Below are 20,569 nucleotides of genomic sequence, written 5' to 3'. Positions count from 1 at the left end.
CACATCTGCAAGATGCGATCAGAAAATCGCTGACATCCTGTCCCAAAGTCTGTTCTTCCGGTTGTCACTCAACCCTTATTCCTTATTCCTTCCAATCGGTTTGCTCCTATCAGGTCACATGACACAGCGCCACATCAGCATGACCATAAAAGAACAAATAGTGCCGTGCCTTATAAGGGCAAATTATTATACATCCTGCTAACAAGCTTCTCTGTTAGTAGGCACCTCGCATCCAAGATACACTTTCAGTCTTGCCAAGGCCCATCTGGACTCTGCCATCGACTCATGGATCCACAGGACGGCGGTCATTGTCACGGAGAGCGGCTCTGGCTCTGGCTTGCTCTGCTATTGACTTCTGCATCTGTTGCTGTAACAGGTAAGGGTATGCTGTTCTTTCTGAAGGTAGAATAAATATTATAATGCATTTTAATAATACTATTTACAGATTACTGATAATGTGATTCCAATTAAATAATTGTGAGACAAAGCCACTTTCTCTGGTTGATTTGAGAAAGGATTTTCTCCTCCGATGTTGTGCTCAGTGGCGATGTGGTTTGCTGTGTCTCTGTGCCTTTTAGCTGGAATTTTAGTGGTTAATAATTTTCTTACATATCGACCTACACTAAGCTTCGTTATTTAGTCGGTTTCCGGATGACAGTATGGCGCGTTCAGAGCATGCGATTGAGGTCCCCAAAGATACAGGAATGAAGCTGTGCACTTTCAAAGGGAGAAGACAGCAATAAAAAAGCACAGCTACTGATAATATATTTGTTCTATTTGTTCTGGTAACTAATATTAGGTATATCTTTTGCTCGGTTTCCTCTTTATGGTAGCTTATTTCAACTCGTTTAACCAGCTAATTATAGAGTATTATATGTTGACTTATTACTGGGATCTTTTAGGGATATTTGTGTATTTTTATTGCGGAGAATGAGCCATTCGTGTCACGCCACGAAAACTAACAAAACTAAGAATTGCTGTTATTTCCCAACAAAATTCACGGCTTCCAAGGAACCTTACTTTCTCTCTGTCTTAACGACCACACTCATCAAACATTCGAGTCCACAAAGGACAATGGAGCAAAACTGCTGGCAGCAATCATATAAACTAAAAACAACGCATTTGGGTTTCAGGTTCGAACTGTACATGTCAGGGTCCTGTACAAGGATCTTGCGGCTATCAGAGACACGATTCTCGAGACAACCTCTACAATACACGTATGTTTCAGCTCCTCAATTTTTGTATTTTTCAAAAGTTGTCAAACCAATAAGCATTTTAATCGAATCTATAACTAACCATCTAGCCTCACTATCTTGTTACTATATATATATATAAACTGCTTTTTAGTTTTGTAGTCAGACAGCACATTTTATGAAAACAGATCTTTGCTAGATTACTTAAGATCGACGAATTGTATCTACTAGATGTACTTAAACCGTTCTCTCTTATTTATCGTTGTTTAAAGAGTAGAGCGTCTTGTATTGCATTTTGTTTATGCAGGAAATGTAGCTCTAGGCAAACCGACAAAAGCGAGTTCCTTGTTCAACAATGAAAGTTTCAACGAGGTCTCTGGTCCAGCTTGTCTGGCTGTAAATGGTGACAGAAACACAACATTCAGACCTTGTAATCAGTTCCCTAACACTTCCAGCTGTATACACACTGCAGAAGGCGACCGTGAACCCTACTGGGAGGTTGACCTGTGTGACCTGTATAGTATAACAAGCATCACCGTCTACTGGAGAGATTCAAGTACTAATCTTTCTTTGGTCGTTGTCACATCTCTTGTGTTAAAGTTTTTTCACATTTACCTTTTTGTTATTGGCATTCATGGTCTTTGTCTTTTTTTCAGAATCTCAACGCAATGTTGGCGTCAATGTTACGGTTGATGGAGAGCTGTGTTACATCTTTACACATCCAGTTTCTAATCCGTCAACAATAACCTGTTATCAGAGACTTTCTGGACAGGTCGTTAGGTTGTCAAAAACTGACTACACGACTATAAATGACTACTATCTTACTTTGTGTGAAGTTGAAGTGACGGGTAAGAAAAAAGTTTCTCTTTAACATAAGATTGGTTGAATTAATTGATTGGTACATCATTTTAATTTAAATAATGTAATTAAAGAATATATGTAGATGCTTTTGATTAATCCGTATTAATAATAGAAATAATGACCTCGAATATTTGCCATATTAAGAATACAAGAAGAACAGACTTTCTTGTCCTTTTTCTATCGTTCTATTTATCTTTCTTTCTTTTCTTGTCCCTCCTCATGTCCAAAAGAAAAAGAGAAGACTTAGAAGAAGCTTTGCATGTAGCGTATATACTCTATGAGGTATAAGAAATACATATCAAACATAACAAGGCATTTGGGTTTCAGGTTCAAACTGTACATGTCATGGACATGTACATGGATCTTGCGACCATCGTAAAGACGATTTTCTAGCCAGTCTATCCAACACACGTATGTCTCAGCTTCTCGCTTTCTTGGTTTTTAAAAGTTGTCAAATCAATAATAGTATTTTAATATAATCTTTTACTAAACTTTAGACCTTATTAACTTTTCATTATTCTATTACAACAATTTCATACTGATGTAGCCAATTAAATGAACATAATATAAAGACAGATCGTATCAAATTTACCTGACATCAAAGACGTGTATCTACTTGGTATATATAAACCGGTCTTTCTTAATCATCATTGCTAAGGTAGTAGAGTATTTTGTATTTCGTTTTGTTTGTGCAGAAAATGTAGCGCTAGACAAACCGACAAAAGTAAGTTCCTTGCTGAACAGCACACAGATGAAGGCGGTCTCTGGTCCTGCTTGTCTGGCTGTAAATGGTGACAGAAACACAACATTCACCTCTTGTAACATGTCCCCTAACAGTCCCAGCTGTATACACACTGCAGAAGGCGACCGTGAACCCTACTGGGAGGTTGACCTGTGTAACCTGTATAGTATAGCAAGCATCACCGTCTACTGGAGAGATTCAGGTACTAATCTTTCTTTGGTCGTTGTCACATCTTTTGTGTGAAAATTCTTTCACACCTTTTTGTTCTTGGCATTCTATATATCTAGAGTCTTTTGGGGTTTTTTCTCTCTTTGTCAGTGTGGTGGGTAGATCAGTACACATCTGTAGGTCTGTGTGGTGGGGAGGGCTGGAACACATTTGTAGGTCCGTGTTTCTGTAGCTTTAACTCACCTGTTGTGTTCGTACTCGATTCCGGTGCCTTTCTTCACTTATTCAAATCATTATCTAGAAACAAATTTTCACATTAGTGATAGTTAATAACTGACAATATATGATCTAGCTTCATCTATACCTACACGATACTTCGATACTTCTGAAACATATGAACTGTATGTCTTTTTAAAAATAAATATGAAGAATTCTAGGGTTAGGAACTTCAGTATAGGTCTCTTTGTCAGGGGACAGACAAGAGAATACTCAAATTGTTCAAAGAATACTAGAAATGTGTGAAAAGAAAAGATGTAAGAAATATAACTGTTTGAAATGAAGGATAAGCTGATACCATTATCTGTATTTCCAACATATTTAGATAGTCTAAGACAGCGGTTCTCAACCTGTGGGGCGTGCACCCTGGGGATGGGGACATGCTTACAAGGGGGGCGCGAAGGTGGTCATTTTAACAAGGCATTTGGGTTTCAGGTTCAAACTGTACATGTCAGGATCCTGTACATGGATCTTGCTACCATCGTAGAGACGATTTTCGAGCCAGTCTTTTCAACACACGTATGTCTCAGCTTCTCGCTTTCTTGGTTTTTAAAAGTTGTCAAATCAATAATAGTATTTTAATATAATCTTTTACTAAACTTTAGACCTTATTAACTTTTCATTATTCTATTACAACAATTTCATACTGTTGTAGCCAATTAAATGAACATAATATAAAGACAGATCGTATCAAATTTACTTGACATCAAAGACGTGTATCTACTTTGTATATTTAAACCGGTCTTTCTTAATCATCATTGCTAAGGTAGTAGAGTATTTTGTATTTCGTTTTGTTTGTGCAGAAAATGTAGCGTTATGCAAACCGACAAAAGTAAGTTCCTTGCTGAACAATGAATTGTACAAGGAGGTCTCTGGTCCTGCTTGTCTGGCTGTAAATGGTGACAGAAACACAGAATTCAGACCTTGTAATCAGTTCCCTAACAATTCCAGCTGTATACACACTGCAGACGACGACCGTGAACCGTACTGGGAGGTTGACCTGTGTGACCTGTATAGTATAGCAAACATCACCGTCTACTGGAGAGATTCAAGTACTAATCTTTCTTTGGTCGTTGTCACATCTTTTGTGTAGAAATTGTTTCACATCTTTTTGTCCTTGGCATTCTATATATATATATCATTTTCCTTTTCTATCATTTTCAGTGTGGTGGGTAGATTAGGACACATCTATAAGTTTGTGTGATGATGGGGGGTGTTGATAGAAACATCTGTAAGTCTGTCTTTTTTAGCTTTGTCTCACCTATTTTGTCTATACTCTTTTCCGTCTTTCTCTCATTTTTTTTTCCAGTCAGTAAAGAGCAGAAGGTTTAAGAAAACAAACTGTTTTAAGTCAAGAATAAACTGATGGTATTTTCTATGTTTGCAAGATATTCAGATATTCCCCGATTATATTTTTAAGAAAGATAAGGTGGTGCCCAGAAAGACTCAAAATTTTGCGTCCCTAGTAGTGTAGTTATCAAACAGCATCCAGATGTCGCTTTACTCCTAGGACCATAGTTCTATGACACTGAGAAAGATTCGCTGGTCTAAAATAAGAAAAAAAATATCGGCATTGTGTGTAGCGGTTTTCGAGAAAATGTTTGTACTTGAATTTGTAATTTTACTTCTGGTCAATGACTTGCCCTTGCTTCACGACTACTGCTCTAGGCACAAATCACGTTTCCTGTCATTTTTTTCAGATTTTCAACGCAATTCTGTCGTCAAAGTAACCGTTGATGGAAAGCTGTGTTACATCTTCGATTATATAGTTTCTAATCCGTCAACAATAACCTGTTATCAGAGACTTTCTGGAAAGACCGTTAGGTTTTCAAAGACTGACTACATGACTACAGATGACTATTATCTAACTTTGTGTGAAGTAGAAGTGATGGGTAAGAAAACAGCTTCTCTCACAAACTAATCATTGAATCAGTTGGCTGTGTACATATTTCAATGTTACTCGTTACTTGCCTTTTTCTATCGAAAAGACAAGTATACACAGACCTCTATCTGATCTACCGAAGCAATCACTGCGCATTCAAAGAGAATTCTGAGCTGTTGTAGTGCTGTTGATGAGTTTGCCGTGTGGCATGTAACGTGTGCGACAAGTTGCGTTTTGAACTTGTGACGTTCGCTACAAGTGACGGCAAGTCTGCAAGCGTTGTGCTTGTCTGCAGAGACAAAGGTACTGATGCCATGTAAGTAAACTATCCACATGATCCTATTTCTCAATTTTATTCCTATAACACGAACAAAAACGCAACATCACTTCATTATCCACCCTCCTATAAATTGGATTTTTAGATAATGAAGTGCATACAGTTCCTTGAACTTAAATAAGACTTATTTATCTTTTCAGTGAAACGTACGAAGAAAGTATATTACCCTGGAGAAAGTAGAAGAGTTTCTTGAAGAAGAATACTCAGCAGCTAATGTCTGTGCTACCACCAGTGAATTATCAGACGAAGATGAAGGTGGTGATAATTTTGCCAGTGCAGGTGATATAGAGTGGAGCCACGATTATGGAGCCACATCTTATTTTTACTTTTAAACGAAGATTTTATGGCAATTAAATGCTATGAGGATTTTTTTTTTTTAATTATAAAGGCACAGCTATAGGTGAGAGAAATAACAACATTCTAAATGTTGCCTGTTCATCATATGCAAAAAGAATTTAACATTAGTGAGAACACGTTTCGTCCAACTTTGATGTCCGAAGGGAGGTAAATCCCGCAACGTATCAAACGTCAGGTGTCGAACTGGATTAAGCTCCCTTTCTACGATTCGCGGGAGTCTCACTATGGTTTGCAAATACTCGACATGAACGCTGTCCGTGAAGCACAGTGAAAATGACAGGAGGAATATCACTAGGTATTTTCATTTATTCTTTTTAAACTAAATACTTTAATGCACAGGCAGTCTTACAAGCTTTGATTAAGAAGAATAATTTTTTAAAATATATGATCTAGTGGTCTGCAGCCAAAAATTCCCCCAATCTAATATGAATGTAAGTGCTAAATATTATTTATTAAGTCCAAGATTGACGGTTTTGCAGAAACTTTATTTGTTAAGTTTATGTGCACGTAGGAGCATATTAACTGTACGTCCGTCTTTAACTTGACTAACTGACTTTAAAGTTTATTAAAAAAATAACTGTTTATGAAAATATTTGAATATTAAAGAATACTCAATATATTTACTAATTGACCACAGTACTACTGAGGGGGTGTTTGTCTTCAGACGACGTCAACATGAGTCAGAGTCAGAACAGGATCTTTGTTCCAGAGAGGAAAGGAAATGTTTACCTCCAACAGACCAGAGCAGTCGAGAGCCTTTGACTCTGACACGAGATCGACTGATAATAAATACTGAATAATTATAATAAATACCAAGAACTGAAATAGTCTGTAAATGTAGACATGGTGCCATCCTTGGCACTTAGTGACTCGTTAAGATCATACTTACCAGTAGCTACAGAAATATGTCACTCACGTGACACTATGCACGTTGTTAATGGAGATGTTGACCTGGAAAATCTTGAAATGCTCCTCATTCTGGGTGGTACTAACAGCCACATACTTTACTGTACCTTTGACTGTGTGTCTAACAATTAAGAAAATTTAAGCTTATTCCTCTCACATTTTTAGTTGCTAAAAAGTCTCTGTAAAACTTTATCACAATCGCCATGCTCCCTCAGCCGGCTGAGGGGAAATGGCTTCTAGTAATGGGCCCCTCACCCACAGCCCGGGGTTACAAATTAAGACACTGCGGTAACCAGTGTAGTGTCTTAATTTGTAACCCTGTGCGTAAATGAATAAATACATAAGGGAGGCTACACTGGAACCTTTAGGACTTGTTCCTCCATTGATTACTTCCCTTTAAAGGCTGAAAAGTTCTCCCATGGACGTAGATAGGTGGACTGATGTCTGTACGCCGAGACTCACTGTCGGCCTCTTGCGAAGTGATCCGCGGTCAGTCTCGGCGAACCAGATTAAAATCGTACTTCCGGAAGAGCAGCGCGAAAATGGAATTTAATGAGACGTTTGATATCAACAATATAATTACCGTAAGTGTATTGCTTGTTTGCATTTTTAACCAAACTCGTATCTGTTTAGAACACAAAAGTATTTGCTTCACTAGTCGGAAATCTTTTGTATGAAATAATAAATAATATGAATCGCATTTAAACTTCTAGATCTAGAATCATGAAGTGTTTGCTTATATGCTTCACCTCGGTCTCTCGCTTTTATATAAATTTTATATAAATTTAGATATTTTCGTTTTTTTATTTAAAACCTCTAATACTGGTTTTCAGCATAAGAAACATCTTAAATCATCTCTGTGTGTGAACTGAAAGCACTAATGTTGATCTAGGCGTATTCATATACAGCGAGTTTTTAAAAACAGTAAGAAGAATATTTAATCAATACACTTCTCAAGTAATGTAATGAATGACACGATTATTAATAACAAAATTTGATTTTTTTTTTTTAATGGGCATATCCTTGGCTATGTGAAAATTGTCGCCTTATAGTCGCGAACTATAGCATGAACAGGACAAAGACGAGTAAGAGGTAAATAAGATCAGTACCTTTTTTAATACATTCTTCTTCCAAGTGCCTTGAACAAATCTTGGCTGTCAGTAAATTGAAACTTGTGTCTGATAACGAACTAATAGACACGTTCGTGACCTGTAGCATAAATGAGAGCCGCTCGCCACTTGTCTTGATCTGTCGATATTCCTGCTCGCGGAAGCGGAAAAAAACTTACACCGAACGATTTGATACTTGCAGTTACATTCTACCAGCAGCAGTATCAACCGCCTTTTGTGCGTTTCTTTATTGTTGTTACTCTTGCAGATTTTGCTGACATAGCCATTGTAGTCCTTCGCTAAACCATGGTAGGCTTAACCGGAAGTTCTGAGCACACGATCGCCTCGTTCTAGCAGTTAAGTGAAAAAAATCGTCTGCCATCGGTCCAGGAGATCTACGTTCATGGTCTACCTTGTGTTATTGTTGATTGTCTGTCACTAAGGGGAGCTAATTTTTCCAGGTGCATTATAAAGTATACATACGTTTGACGCGCGCGTTTGTTAAGATGAACTCTTGTAATTTTGTTATTTGGTGGATGGTTAACTTCCAGCATTGTATTTTTATTTTATATTTACAACTGACTGCTGATAAAGACAATTTTACCACTAAAAATAGAATGTAATGATTTGATACATATTTATTGATGTAAAAACTTGGTTCATCCCCATGTAGCTGTAAGTAAAATTTACTGTTTACTTTCTGTTTACATTCCCATTAAAGTTTCTCATACGTGTGTCCCCCTCAATTCTCTTTTAGGTGTTTCCGGCACCCGGGAGCTTGCAGGAGGCTGACACGTGTTCAAGCTACGCAACGTGGACGTCACGTAAGCCCACAAAGTGGTGACGTCAGCATGACAGAGGTCTGGGAGTCAACTCAGGCTTCGCCACCTGGCGCTGCTCAAAGTTCAGGTAAGTGTTTCAAGCAACTAAGTTAGTCACTGGTAAATTTTTGGACAGGGGTTAGATTTTTTTCTATAAGTGCACAAGAGAAGGTACAATAGATAGATATACTCACCATCCATACACAGTTGCTTGCTTTTACCTGAAAAAGGTGTGTGTGTATGTATGTGAGAGAGAAGGGTGTAGGAGAGACACGTTACTATATACACTAATAGTTGATATACAAATGTTTTTCTCCAACTTCACAAGGTAACAGCAAGCTTGTGTAAACATTTCTGTTGTTGACCTGATTCAGTCTAGTGATGTTTGCAGACATCTATGATAACGAGATAAACCCTTAAGGTCAGGTTCCTGAAAATATTTAGAACTCATTTTCGTCTCAAAAGTCCTTTAAAAGTTTTTAATTCATTAGTTTCTTATAGTTCTGGAAACACCAATATCAAAAAATAGTAATTGTTTTCTCTGCACAGGATCCGCTATGATTGCAGCAGGAGGTGAGCGACGCCCTCATCTTGATGGCGAGTCTCGAGAATACGTCAACGCCAGGATGAGTCCGAGCCTGGAGGTCCTGATCCCAAAGAAGAAGAAAAATATTTACAAACCTTTTCCCATTCGCTGGTCTCAGCACAAGGTCGTCACCGTCCCCAAAGCGAGCTCTTCTGACGATGAAGAGTGCGAAGAGATGATATAATCTGTTCAACTCATTCTCTACATCAGAAAATTATCATCGATGTAAATCGCCTGGTTGATTCGGCACTGGGATGTATTAGCGGAAAAGCCCAAATGACCGACTTGAAAAATATGTCACATGCTTTACATAATTATATTGCATAAAATTATCCAGTTTTATGTTTTTAATAACAAGTAATTTTGACTGATGATTACTACTACAGTCCCATACCTTGTTCTCTAGTGATCGTTGAACTATCAACACTATTGCTAATAAGGAATTTAGCCTTTTTCACCTTTTCAAATACTTTTTATGTCTGGTTATGAGGTGACTTGTCCATCCAGATGGATGTACATCACAATAGTATTTACCTTGCTTGTTCTTGACTGACTGTTTGTGCCGCATAAAACAGGTGTACACGTATCGCTCTTATTTAAGATGGATGTCAGCAGGTAGGGTTCACAGGCGGAAGAGAAATTCAAAGTTTGATACACCTTTAAAAGTTTATCTGTCGCTAAGTCTGGCTGGTAATCTTATAATCATTGCAATCATTGTAATCATTGTAACATACTCATTCTACAGTTATTGTAATATTTTAATACACAAATAGCAATGGAAACACTCTGTTGGGAACATGTACCCCTGTGATTAAATACGACAACCTCATCAAATCATTAAAATAATTTAAATTAAAGTAATTTTCAGCTGGCAGTACTCGCACACATAATGCTGCGATTGATGGTGAAACACCTTCCTTGAAGTTGTTGTGCTTAGAGTTAATGTGTACAACGTCTGTGTACTTCGAAAGGCATGATGTAAGGGAGATAAACGTGTAATTTAGACAGATAATTCCTGGTACCTTCCCTTACATTGTTTACTAGAGGCTGCTATCTCTCACCGCGCTGCTAATAAAAGTGTATTGGTGGAAATTTATAAATTGACTTTTTCCTCATTCCCCGTTAATTTTCTAAGTCTGGTCATGTATGTCCATCACGAGTTACTGACCCTGTCTGTACCTGAGCGGCTGTTTGTGCCGCAGAAAACAGGTGTAACTATATTTCTCTTATTTAAGGTGATGGAGGATACCTGCAGGAAAACTTCACATGCGGCAGCAAGACATCAACGTTTGACACACCTTGTCACGTGTTCTCCCACATGTCCTACCACATGTCCTGTTACAAGTCCTGGACATATTTTGTTGCATATTTTTGCGTTCCGCATTGATGTAGTTTGTGGACTGTCCACGTACTAAGAGATGTTTACCTTTGGAGTGTGAGTGTTGTCTTGCTAACTAGCTTGCTGGCTGTCTTGCTTGCTCCAGTAGCAAATATTTGGCTCTCCCCTCCAGGCAGTGTATCAAAGAGATGAGCAGTCCTTATTCAACATGGCGGCGACCGAACCTTTGTGGTATTGGTGATACCTCTTCTCATCATGCGTGAGTTTATATAGTTCGGACTTATTGTCCAAAGCATATTACAGCCGAATCCAATTACCATTTACTCTTGGTGAGGGTAGAGCTTTGATTTAGCGGATATTTGCTACTTGCTCCATCCACGGGACCATGTCACCCCTCTCCTACGTTTTCTAGACTGGCTGCCCCTCGGTTCTCGTATCCAATACAAACTATCCATGCTATATTTTAATTTCTTTGCAGGCATCTGCCATATTTCTGTGAGCTTTTCTTCCTTTTTGGCTCAGCCAGAAAACTACCTCTCATGACTATATCCTAACTATTCCTATCCTCAGAACAACATCATATGATCACAGTGGTTTAAATTACTGTGCAGTAAAAAAAAAGAGAACTCTCTCTCTCTGCCTGCTTCCATATCTGCCACCTACCCATTATAAAATACTTTAAATGTGCACCGAGAAAAGCATTTTCCTTTAAACATTACTCTGAACACAGTCCATACAATACAAGTCTTTTTTCATACACACTTGCTTTTTCCACTTATTGCTACTTCCTTACTTGTCTTCCTTTTGCGGAATCACGATACTATCAGTTCCTGTTCCTTGGTTCCTCTTTGTGTTTTCTGTACTTGTCTTGTTTTAATCATCACCTCTGCTGTTTATATCTCCCCTCCTTCGTATGCTATCCATTCCTTTTCTGTAGCGCCAGGAGCTCGCTCCTTACGAGTGTGAATGTGTGCTATATAAGTACTGTATGTGTTATACAAATATATTCTGTATACATATGTGCTATATAAATATGCTGTATATAAATCTTGCTTTTATATGTTCGAATGTCTCTTGTTCAAGCTAAGAGTGATTCGCCTGTCCTTAATGCGCCTTGACTTTGTGGATCTCATTGCAAGTAATGAACATACAGGGATCACATGTTTTCAACTCAGACATTAATATCAGGAGCAATAATAATAATAATAATAAATGCAAAATGTTTGAAGCTCATACTCACACTCCTAAGGAGCATGTTCAGCGTCTGAGAACAAGAACGAGACAAGGACAGTATACCAGGGACAGGAAAGCAAGCAAACAAACAACATATGAACTATAACAGAATAAACAACCGTACTATACGAAGAATAAAAGGAAATATAGAAAACACAAAGAGCAACTGAAAAATAAGTATGAGATCTGAGAGTAGCATGATACTGCAAAAGGAAAGATGATAAAGAGGACTAGCATTATGGGAAAGGTTATTAGGAGTAATGTTTACGGAAGATGTGTGTTTAGTGTGCACATTTAAAGGATTCAATAGTGGGCAGGTGGCGGATATGGAAAGGGAGAGAGTTCCATTGTTTTGCTTCACAAAATGTTGTGTCCATGTGTTGCTGTTTCAGTGACAGGAAGAGTAAGGATTCTGACAAAGCGTTAGACCTAATCATCATGCTAGCAAAACATGATATTTATGTATGCAAAGGGAAAAACAATACACCTTCTACTGATGTCTTTTTGAAGATTGTGAAATATAGATACAACACAGAAAGGTATTATGTCAAGCAATAAATTAGACCTGTTGGAATTCATGTGGAAACCATCAATAAATAATCGACAATTAATGTAAGTACAAATATTGAAAGCTATGAATGTCTTCATTAGTTTTATCTTTCCTTCACTCTTTCTCCAGTTCTTTCGTCCCTACCTTCATGTCTACTCTTGTTTCTCCTTCTGTACTGAATGAATATGCTTTAATGAATGTCTTTGATTAATACATTTGTGTTAAATGTCATGTAGATGTTGAATATTGTGCTTGTTGGATAAAAAAATTTGCAACAGCCGTAGCGCAAGCCTTCCTTGAGTGAACTGATTTGATTAATGCGCTTCCTTTCAACCCTGCTTTCAGGACACATATGAAAGATGCGATCAGAAAATGGCCGACATCCTGTCTCAAAGTCTGTTCTTCCGGTTGTCACTCAACCCTTATTCCTTATTCCTTATTCCTTCCAATCGGTTTGCTCCTATCAGGTCACATGACACAGCGCCACATCAGCATGACCTTAAAAGAACAAATAGTGCCGTGCCTTATAAGGGCAAATTATTATACATCCTGCTCTTAAGTGCTGCTCTGGTTTTAGGCACCTCGCATCCAAGATACACTTTCAGTCTTGCCAAGGCCCATCTGGACTCTGCCATCGACTCATGGATCCACAGGACGGCGGTCATTGTCAGGGAGAGCGGCTCTGGCTCTGGCTCTGGCTTGCTCTGCTATTGACTTCTGCGTCTGTTGCTGTAACAGGTAAGGGTAGGCTGTCCTTTTTGAAGGTAGAATGAATATTATCATGCTTTTTAATAATACTATTTACATATTGCTGATAATGTGATTCAAATTAAATAACTGTGAGACGAAGCCACTTTCTCGGGTTAATTTGAGAAAGGATTTTCTCCTCCATTGTTGCGCTCAGTGGCGATGTGGTTTGCTGTGTCTCTGTGCCTTTTAGTTGAAGTTTTATTGGTTACTAATTTTCTTAGATATCCACCTACACTAAGCTTCGTTATTTAGTAGGTTTCCGGATGAGTGGTCTTGACAGTATGGCGCTTTCAGAGCATGCGATTGCGGTCCCCAAAGATACAGGAATGAAGCTGTGCGTCTTTCAAAGGGAGAAGAGAACAATAAAAAAGCCCAGCTACAGATAATATATTTTGTTCTGGCATGGTAACTAGTATTAGGTATATCTTTTGGCTCGGCTTCCTCATTATGGTAGTTTATTTAAACTGGTTTAACCAGCTACTTATAGAGTATTATATGTTGACTAATAACTAGGATTTTTTTAGGGATATTTGTGTATTTTAATCGCGCAGAATGAGCCATCCATGTCACACCAAGAAAACTAACAAAACTAACAATTGTTATTTCCCGACAAAATTCATTACTTCCAAGGAAACAAACTTTGTCTCTCTCTCTCTCTTAATGTCCACACTCATCAAACATTCGAATCCACAAAGTACTTCGCAGTACAAAAACGTTTTTTCTTCAATATTTATATTTTTAGGTTAGAAAGGCTTCGCAGGGGAATTCACAACCGAGATAAACATAAACAAAAGACAAGCACATCCATAACTACAGCAACTTTCACTTTCACTTTCACAATCGCTCTTATGCGGAGGAGTAAATGAACCCTTATACCACCTTCCCATAGACTGCAGTAAACGTTTGTTAAATTCTTGACAAGGTGAATTTACCTTATTACTAGTCCCTACCCTGTCCTAACAGCTTTTTTAACCTAAACATAACATCGCTGGACTGTTATAAATTTATACATGCTGTTACGAAATTAAGTATTGACGTCATTATGCTACGAAATTAGGTATTGACGTCATTATGTTACGAAATTAGGTATTGACGCCAGACGCGTTGTGTCATGGAGTTGGTGGTTAACATCTGGAAGTTTGGGTTAGAGGACGAAAAATACAGGATTTGTCTGGCGGATGACAAGGAAACACATGGGAGTCAGCTTTATCTGTTGGTTGTAGATGGCGAGTCGGTGCAGCTTTGAAGTGGAGAGAGAGATAACAAGCAGTTAAATTTTTGTGTCCGTTTACTAACGTTACTGAAAACGTAACACATGCTATAAAAAGCGGATGGCTGAGTGCTTAAATACAGATGTCCGAATAAATATTCAACATCCTGTTTAATATTCTTGTGACGTGGTAAAATTTTTACCAGTCGAATTACCTGGCGGTAACGGGGACTTCACTAAAGAAAGCATCCGATGTAAGACTAAAATAATGAGAAAGGAAATGACAATGGAGTAAGCTTGCAGGCAACAATCATATCAACCAAAAACAACGCATTTGGTTTCAGGTTCGAACTGTACATGTCAGGGTCCTGTACAAGGATCTTGCGGCTATCAGAGAAACGATTCTCGAGACAATCTCTACAATACACGTATGTTTTAGCTTCTCGCTTTCTTATTTTTTACAAGTTGTCAAATCAATAAGCATTTTAATCGAATCCTTAACAAAAATTGCTTCTTACTTTTGTAGTTAGACTGCACATTGCATGAAAACAGATCATTGCAAGATTAAGATCGACGAATTGTATCTACCAGATGTATTTGAACCACTCGCTCTTGTTTATCATTGTTTAGGGAGTAGAGTATGTTGTATTTCTTTTGTTTGTGCAGGAAATGTAGCGCTAGGCAAACCGGCAAGAGCGAGTTCATTGTTCAACAGTACACGGTTTAATGCGGTCTCTGGTCCCGCTTGTCTGGCTGTAAATGGTGACAGAAACACAGGATTCGCACCTTGTAACGATTTTCCTCACAATCCTAGCTGTATGCACACTGCAGAAGACGACCGTGAACCCTACTGGGAGGTTGACCTGTGTGACCTGTATAATATAGCAAGCATCACCGTCTACTGGAGAGATTCAGGTACTAATCTTTCTTTGGTCGTTGTCACATCTTTTGTGTTGAAGTTCTTTCACATTTAGCTTTTTTTCCTTGGTATTCTGTATATCTAGAGCTCTTTGGGTTTTTTCTCTTTTTTCAGTGTGGTGGGTAGATCAGGACACATCTGTAGGTCTGTGTGGTGGGGAGGGCTGGGACACATGTGTAGGTCATTATCTAGATACAAATTTTCACATTAGTGTTAGTTGACAACTGACAATATATGATCTACCTTCCTCTATACCTACACGATCACCCTATGTTAACTACACTTGCATCAAGATATCATAAAATTTTGATACTGCTGAAACATATGAACTGTATGTATTTTTATTAATAAATATGAAGAATTCTAGGGTTATGAACTACAGTTTATGTATCTTTGTCAGGTGACAGACAAGAAAGAGAATATCCACATTGTTCAAAGAATGCTAGAAATGTATAAAACAGAAGATGTTAGAAAAATAACTGTTTTAAATGCAGGATAAGCTGATACCATTGTCTGTATTTCCAACATATTTAGACATTCCTAGATTATATTTTTTAAGAAAAATAAGGTGGTGTCCAGGAAGACTCAAAATATTGCGTCCTTTATCAGGGTTAATGTCATCAGCATCTATCCAATAGCGTCCAGAAGACGGTTTATTTCTTGTACCATAGTTTAATGACATTGGAAAAGATTTGTTAAGTATGAGAAAACAAAACATTGTCGGCACGAACTGGTCGCTTTGTAGACAAAACGTTTGTCCATGATTTCCCAATTCTTCTTATGGACAACGACTTGCTTTTGCTTCCCGACTACTCCTCAAGGCTCAATGCACGGTCCATGTCATTTTTTCAGAATTTCAACGCAATGTTGACGTCAAAGTAACCGTTGATGGAGAGCTGTGTTACATCTTCGAACATCCACTTTCTAATCCCTCAACAATAACCTGTTATCAGAGACTTTCTGGACAGGTCGTTAGGTTGTCAAAAACTGACTACACGACTAGAAATAACTACTATCTCACTTTGTGTGAAGTTGAAGTGACGGGTAAGAAAAACGTTTCTCTCTAACACAAGATTGGTTGAATTAATTGATGGGCTCCTCATTTTAATTTAAATAATGTAACCATAGAATACATGTAGATGCTTTTAATCATTCCGTATTATTAATAGAAACAATGACCTCAAATATTTACCATATTAAGAATACAAGAAGAACAGATTTTCTTTCCCTTCTTTTTCTATCGTTCTATTTTTCTTTCTTTTTTTTTTCTTTGTCCCTCTTCATGTCCAAAAAAATACAAAAGGGAAGACTTAGAGAAAGGTTTGCATGGAGTATATATAAATATACTCTATGAGGTATAATCAAACATAACAAGGCTTTTGGGTTTCAGTTTTAAACTGTACATGTCAGGGCCATGTACAGTGGAACCTCGGTTAACGAACTTAATCCGTTCTGGAAAGCTGTTCGTTATCCGAAATGTTCGTTATCCGAAACAATTTTTTCCATAAGAAATAAAGGAAATAGATTTAATTGGTTCCCAGCCCCTGTTGACTCGCTAATATTTGAAAGTTACAGGCTATATAGGTATTTGTTTTAATGAGAACAGTTATAATGCAGTTTAAATAAAGTTAAATATAAAAACATTAACGAAAGCATTTAAACATCAGAAAACTTGCCGTTTTGACGGCGTGGATGGAAGCAGGTGTGGTGAGGATGGGTGGAATTACTGCTTTGATTCCCCCTCCATGAACACGTGACATTATAAAATCGGGGGTGACTTCCTTTTCTGTAGCTTTGAGGTTAAAGCAAAAATCTTGTCCAGTGTCTGTTCCTTCTGCTTTTTTTGTAAAACTCTTCAGTAATACGACATCACATATCTGACAGACACATGCCACCTTCATACTTTGAAATCATTTCCTTTTTCAATTCTTTTGTTGGCCGCTTCCTTGTCATTACCTCACTACTATTAATTGCTCTTAATCTTCTTTGGAGCCATGATTGAGGATTATCTTACTAAAATAAAGCACACAAATCACTAAATAAGAAGGATGCGCACAGATAAGGAACGACCGATCATAACTGTGTCTCGAGCGCGAATGATGACATGCTGGTCGGTCACGTGTTGTTCACGTGGCTGTTCGTTATCCGAAATTTTGTTCGCTATCCGAGACAAACTTTTACCGAAATTTTTGTTCGTTAACCGAATCCGTCAAATATCACGTGTGGGACACCGCTAACTGGACAAACCGTTAGGTTGTCTAAACACGACAACAGGACAACTCATTTCTATGTTCTTAACGTGTGCGAAGTGGAAGTTTGGGGTAAGCATACAGCCTGTTAGAAATAAGTTTGCATAAGGTATAGATAGACAGGGGGAGTAAACTGACTGATAAATGACTACAACCGTTTGCTTATATGATCGTTGGTTTTACTGCTACTTCAATCATACACAATTGACAGAAGAATATCTTCTTTCACGCACAGCCTTCTGCTATATGACCCTGTTTTGTTTAGTTTTGGTGATGTTCTGGTGGATTTGAACACCTGGGTCTGTCTGCTCTCTGTTTGATGTAGTAGTTTTTACATTTTTCTGTCTTAATGATTTCTTCGAGTCCTACATGTTTTTCAATCATTATATGTTTAGCTGCAACAGAGATTATTGCTTGGATCATTAGTTTCCTACAAATATCTCGTCGTTATATGGGAAGGAAAGAAAAGTTCATCTACAGTTGGTAACAGCACAAGAATGTGTCCTGCACTTGCGCTTTCGGAGCTCGTTTATCGGCCGTTTTACGGTGTCAACGCGATTGGCTTTTTCACCAAGCTGACGTCACTGCGAATACTTCCGCCGCGACTCGCGTATTCCGAAGACGCCGCGGCTTTTGTTTACTATATTTCTTTCTTGCGATTTTGAGTTCAAGCTAACGCTTGAAATTATGATATGGATAGAGTCTTTTGAGCACAGCGTGATTTGCATTCGATTTGGTCATTAATTTAATTGCAAGATATACATCATTATATGTATATATGAGAGTGAGAAAGGGACGGCTTTTTAAATTACAGTAAATTAATATTAGTATTTAATTTCTTATTTTTAATTTTAGTTAATTTCCTATTAAGTACGTATTAACTCATTGTAGTATTTTTCTTCATCAAAAAATAACTGTACTTTTATTAAGACGAAATCACGCTACGCTGCCGGCGTTTGGTTCTTGGGTGTAGCACCTCAGTCAACCGAGAGACTTGTCGCATCACGTGACCTGACTCCGTAAGCTATTAACGGATGCTCATGTAGGTAATTTTAATTTTATGGTGCTGACATGCATCATGATGTGAAGAGTGGGGTTCCCCCCCCCCCCCCCACTTAGGTGTGTGTCAAGTAAGGAAACTTTGTGTTTACCCTGAATTCCTGTCGTTTGATGTTTATCTTCTGTATTTGCAGGTTCCATGTTGACAGGCTCTGTCGTGAATCAGCATAGTGACATGCGAGTTCTGTCATAAATGGTTATCCCCAGTGCAAGACATTAATTTTAAGAATCATTTGTGCATTTCATTTTCTTTCTACTCTTTTATTTACTTGATTTCGCCACAGATTATGGAGCAGTCTCAATTCCAAATTTAGCGAAAACGCCCAGGAGTACACGCTCTAAAACAGAATGAGGTCGACATCAGAACACCGTAGACGAAATAAATCTTGGAAAAAACCCTCCCTCCGACAAGAAAAAGTTTGTCATTCTGTTGTTAAGGTTGATGATCACAAATTTGCAGGGTCTTGGAAGTTTCTTTCTTATCATGCCGCATATGTAACAGCTCTTTTTAAATGAATGGTGTGTGTGTGTGTCTGTGTGTGTGTGTGTGTGTGTGTGTGTGTGTGTGTGTGTGTGTGTGTGTGTGTGTGTGTGTGTGTGTGTGTGTGTTTGTGTGCGTGTATTTGGCGGGGGGATGCTTTTAAGACCACCAGGAGGATTCTAATACAATACTGTAGCCGATGAAGGTCTGTTGACAGAGTTCAGTCGTGAAACTTTCAACCTTCGGCAGCTCAAGCAGCTCCAAAACCTGGAAGTAGTCATGGGGAAACATATCAAGTCAGGTATTTCCATTTTTGTGTTTAAAGTCCTGATGAAAGTCCTGCCACTCTTTGATTATGTAAACAGTTCTTCAAGAAATTCTTCATTGTACTTTGTTAGTCCAAATGAGAAATTAACATATTCAAGTATAATGTATGTTGTTTCACTTTCTCTTCATGTAATATTTTTCTTTCTTATACTGCTAGTACCATCATAAACCTAAGACTAATATGATTTAATATAATAGGGCTACATTTACATGAGTCAGGCCATAGGAAATCTTATTCCCACAAAACAGAGTAAACTTTGAAATAAATTGACAAGTAAAACACATATTAGCCGGGTTAATTAATTTTACAGACTGATGAATAAGGGAGCTAATTGGCCCACTTCGTTACTACCATTGACAGTTATTGCTGTCCAGCAGTTTCTAAATATTTGACTTTATCGACTTCGATAACTCAGCTCTAATAAAGGTGTACAAGTAGAAAATCCTAAAAGGTTCCCTATTCCCTAGTGGCATCGACACGAATGTGTCCCTACATTTGTAATCTAGAATACAACGATTTTAACCTTTATCTCTGCTAGTATGTATTAAAGATAGTTCTCTGTGAGACTGTCTTACAATCAGCAACTAATTAGACACAACTTGTTAAATGCCTGCCACATGTACACTTGCCTCCCTTTGGTTTTGTTTTGTTTTTTTTTTTTTTTTTTGCTAACACAGTATATGGAATATACACTTTCATTTGTGCTTCGTGAGAGATTGTCATTTTTTTAAAAAGAAACAGGTATTTTTAATTTGTGTGGTATATTTCACACTTGGTTATTATAGCAAAGCTATCCCGAGTGTTGCTGCATACAATCATATGTTTATTTCAGCATCCGATGCTAGATGCTCAACCTGAGGAGATGTGACAGAATTGTCTGCTGAATGGACCAACCATACAATGTTTGCTTTCTGAAGTCCGGTCATTATGAAGCCAGAAAATCTTTTGGCAAGCTTTAGAAAACAGTAAATCAAGTGCATTTTATTCTTTCTTGGACCTGCCTGTAACAAGACCATGTAACTTTGTCTTTATGCTGCCATCAATACTCTGGTGTTACTTCTGTGTAATCAACTTTCATCCATTTAATTAATGATTGGGTTTGGAGACATATTACACACTGTTAATAAATCACTAATGATATATTGTTTGACATATTTTATGAGTCAGCCATGAGAAGCAAGATATATATATATAAGTCTGCATTGTCTATGTT

The 20,569-nt window shown here is 37.8% G+C and overlaps 2 protein-coding genes across 8 annotated transcripts; both read left to right on the top strand.

The window, feature by feature from the left end:
* The first annotated feature begins 219 nt into the window (after positions 1 to 219).
* LOC112572585 lies at positions 220 to 10,334 on the top strand. 3 transcript variants are annotated; one of them, XM_025252326.1, is made up of 12 exons: positions 220 to 376; positions 1,134 to 1,217; positions 1,501 to 1,749; positions 1,850 to 2,041; positions 2,382 to 2,465; positions 2,750 to 2,998; positions 3,676 to 3,759; positions 4,044 to 4,292; positions 4,941 to 5,438; positions 5,600 to 6,111; positions 8,589 to 8,740; positions 9,202 to 10,334. In XM_025252326.1, exons 1-9 carry the CDS (start codon positions 286 to 288, stop codon positions 5,159 to 5,161), a joined length of 1,503 nt encoding a protein of 500 aa, XP_025108111.1. In that variant the 5' UTR covers positions 220 to 285; the 3' UTR covers positions 5,162 to 5,438; positions 5,600 to 6,111; positions 8,589 to 8,740; positions 9,202 to 10,334. The 3 variants fall into 3 exon arrangements, with proteins under 3 accessions (XP_025108111.1, XP_025108110.1, XP_025108112.1); XM_025252325.1 differs by having other exon boundaries at positions 4,941 to 6,111; XM_025252327.1 differs by lacking the exon at positions 1,501 to 1,749 and having other exon boundaries at positions 4,941 to 6,111.
* A 2,593-nt stretch (positions 10,335 to 12,927) lies between these two features.
* LOC112572484 lies at positions 12,928 to 20,357 on the top strand. Of its 5 annotated transcripts, XR_003101006.1 has the most exons (7): positions 12,928 to 13,098; positions 14,665 to 14,748; positions 14,987 to 15,235; positions 16,092 to 16,283; positions 18,832 to 18,964; positions 19,246 to 19,329; positions 20,189 to 20,357. XR_003101006.1 is itself a non-coding variant. In XM_025252188.1 (6 exons), the coding sequence occupies exons 1-6, from the start codon at positions 13,002 to 13,004 to the stop codon at positions 20,212 to 20,214; spliced, it is 732 nt and encodes a 243-aa protein (XP_025107973.1). In that variant the 5' UTR covers positions 12,928 to 13,001; the 3' UTR covers positions 20,215 to 20,357. The 5 variants fall into 5 exon arrangements, 1 of the variants encoding a protein (XP_025107973.1); XR_003101008.1 differs by lacking the exon at positions 18,832 to 18,964 and having other exon boundaries at positions 19,193 to 19,329; XR_003101005.1 differs by having other exon boundaries at positions 18,832 to 19,329.
* The last annotated feature ends 212 nt before the right edge of the window (positions 20,358 to 20,569 follow it).

This window comes from Pomacea canaliculata, linkage group LG9 (assembly GCF_003073045.1).
Source record: "Pomacea canaliculata isolate SZHN2017 linkage group LG9, ASM307304v1, whole genome shotgun sequence".
In the NCBI taxonomy this organism is placed as follows: Eukaryota; Metazoa; Mollusca; class Gastropoda; order Architaenioglossa; family Ampullariidae; genus Pomacea; species Pomacea canaliculata.
Note: the sequence above shows the minus strand (reverse complement) of the source record. Positions and strands in the feature narration are given on the sequence as shown.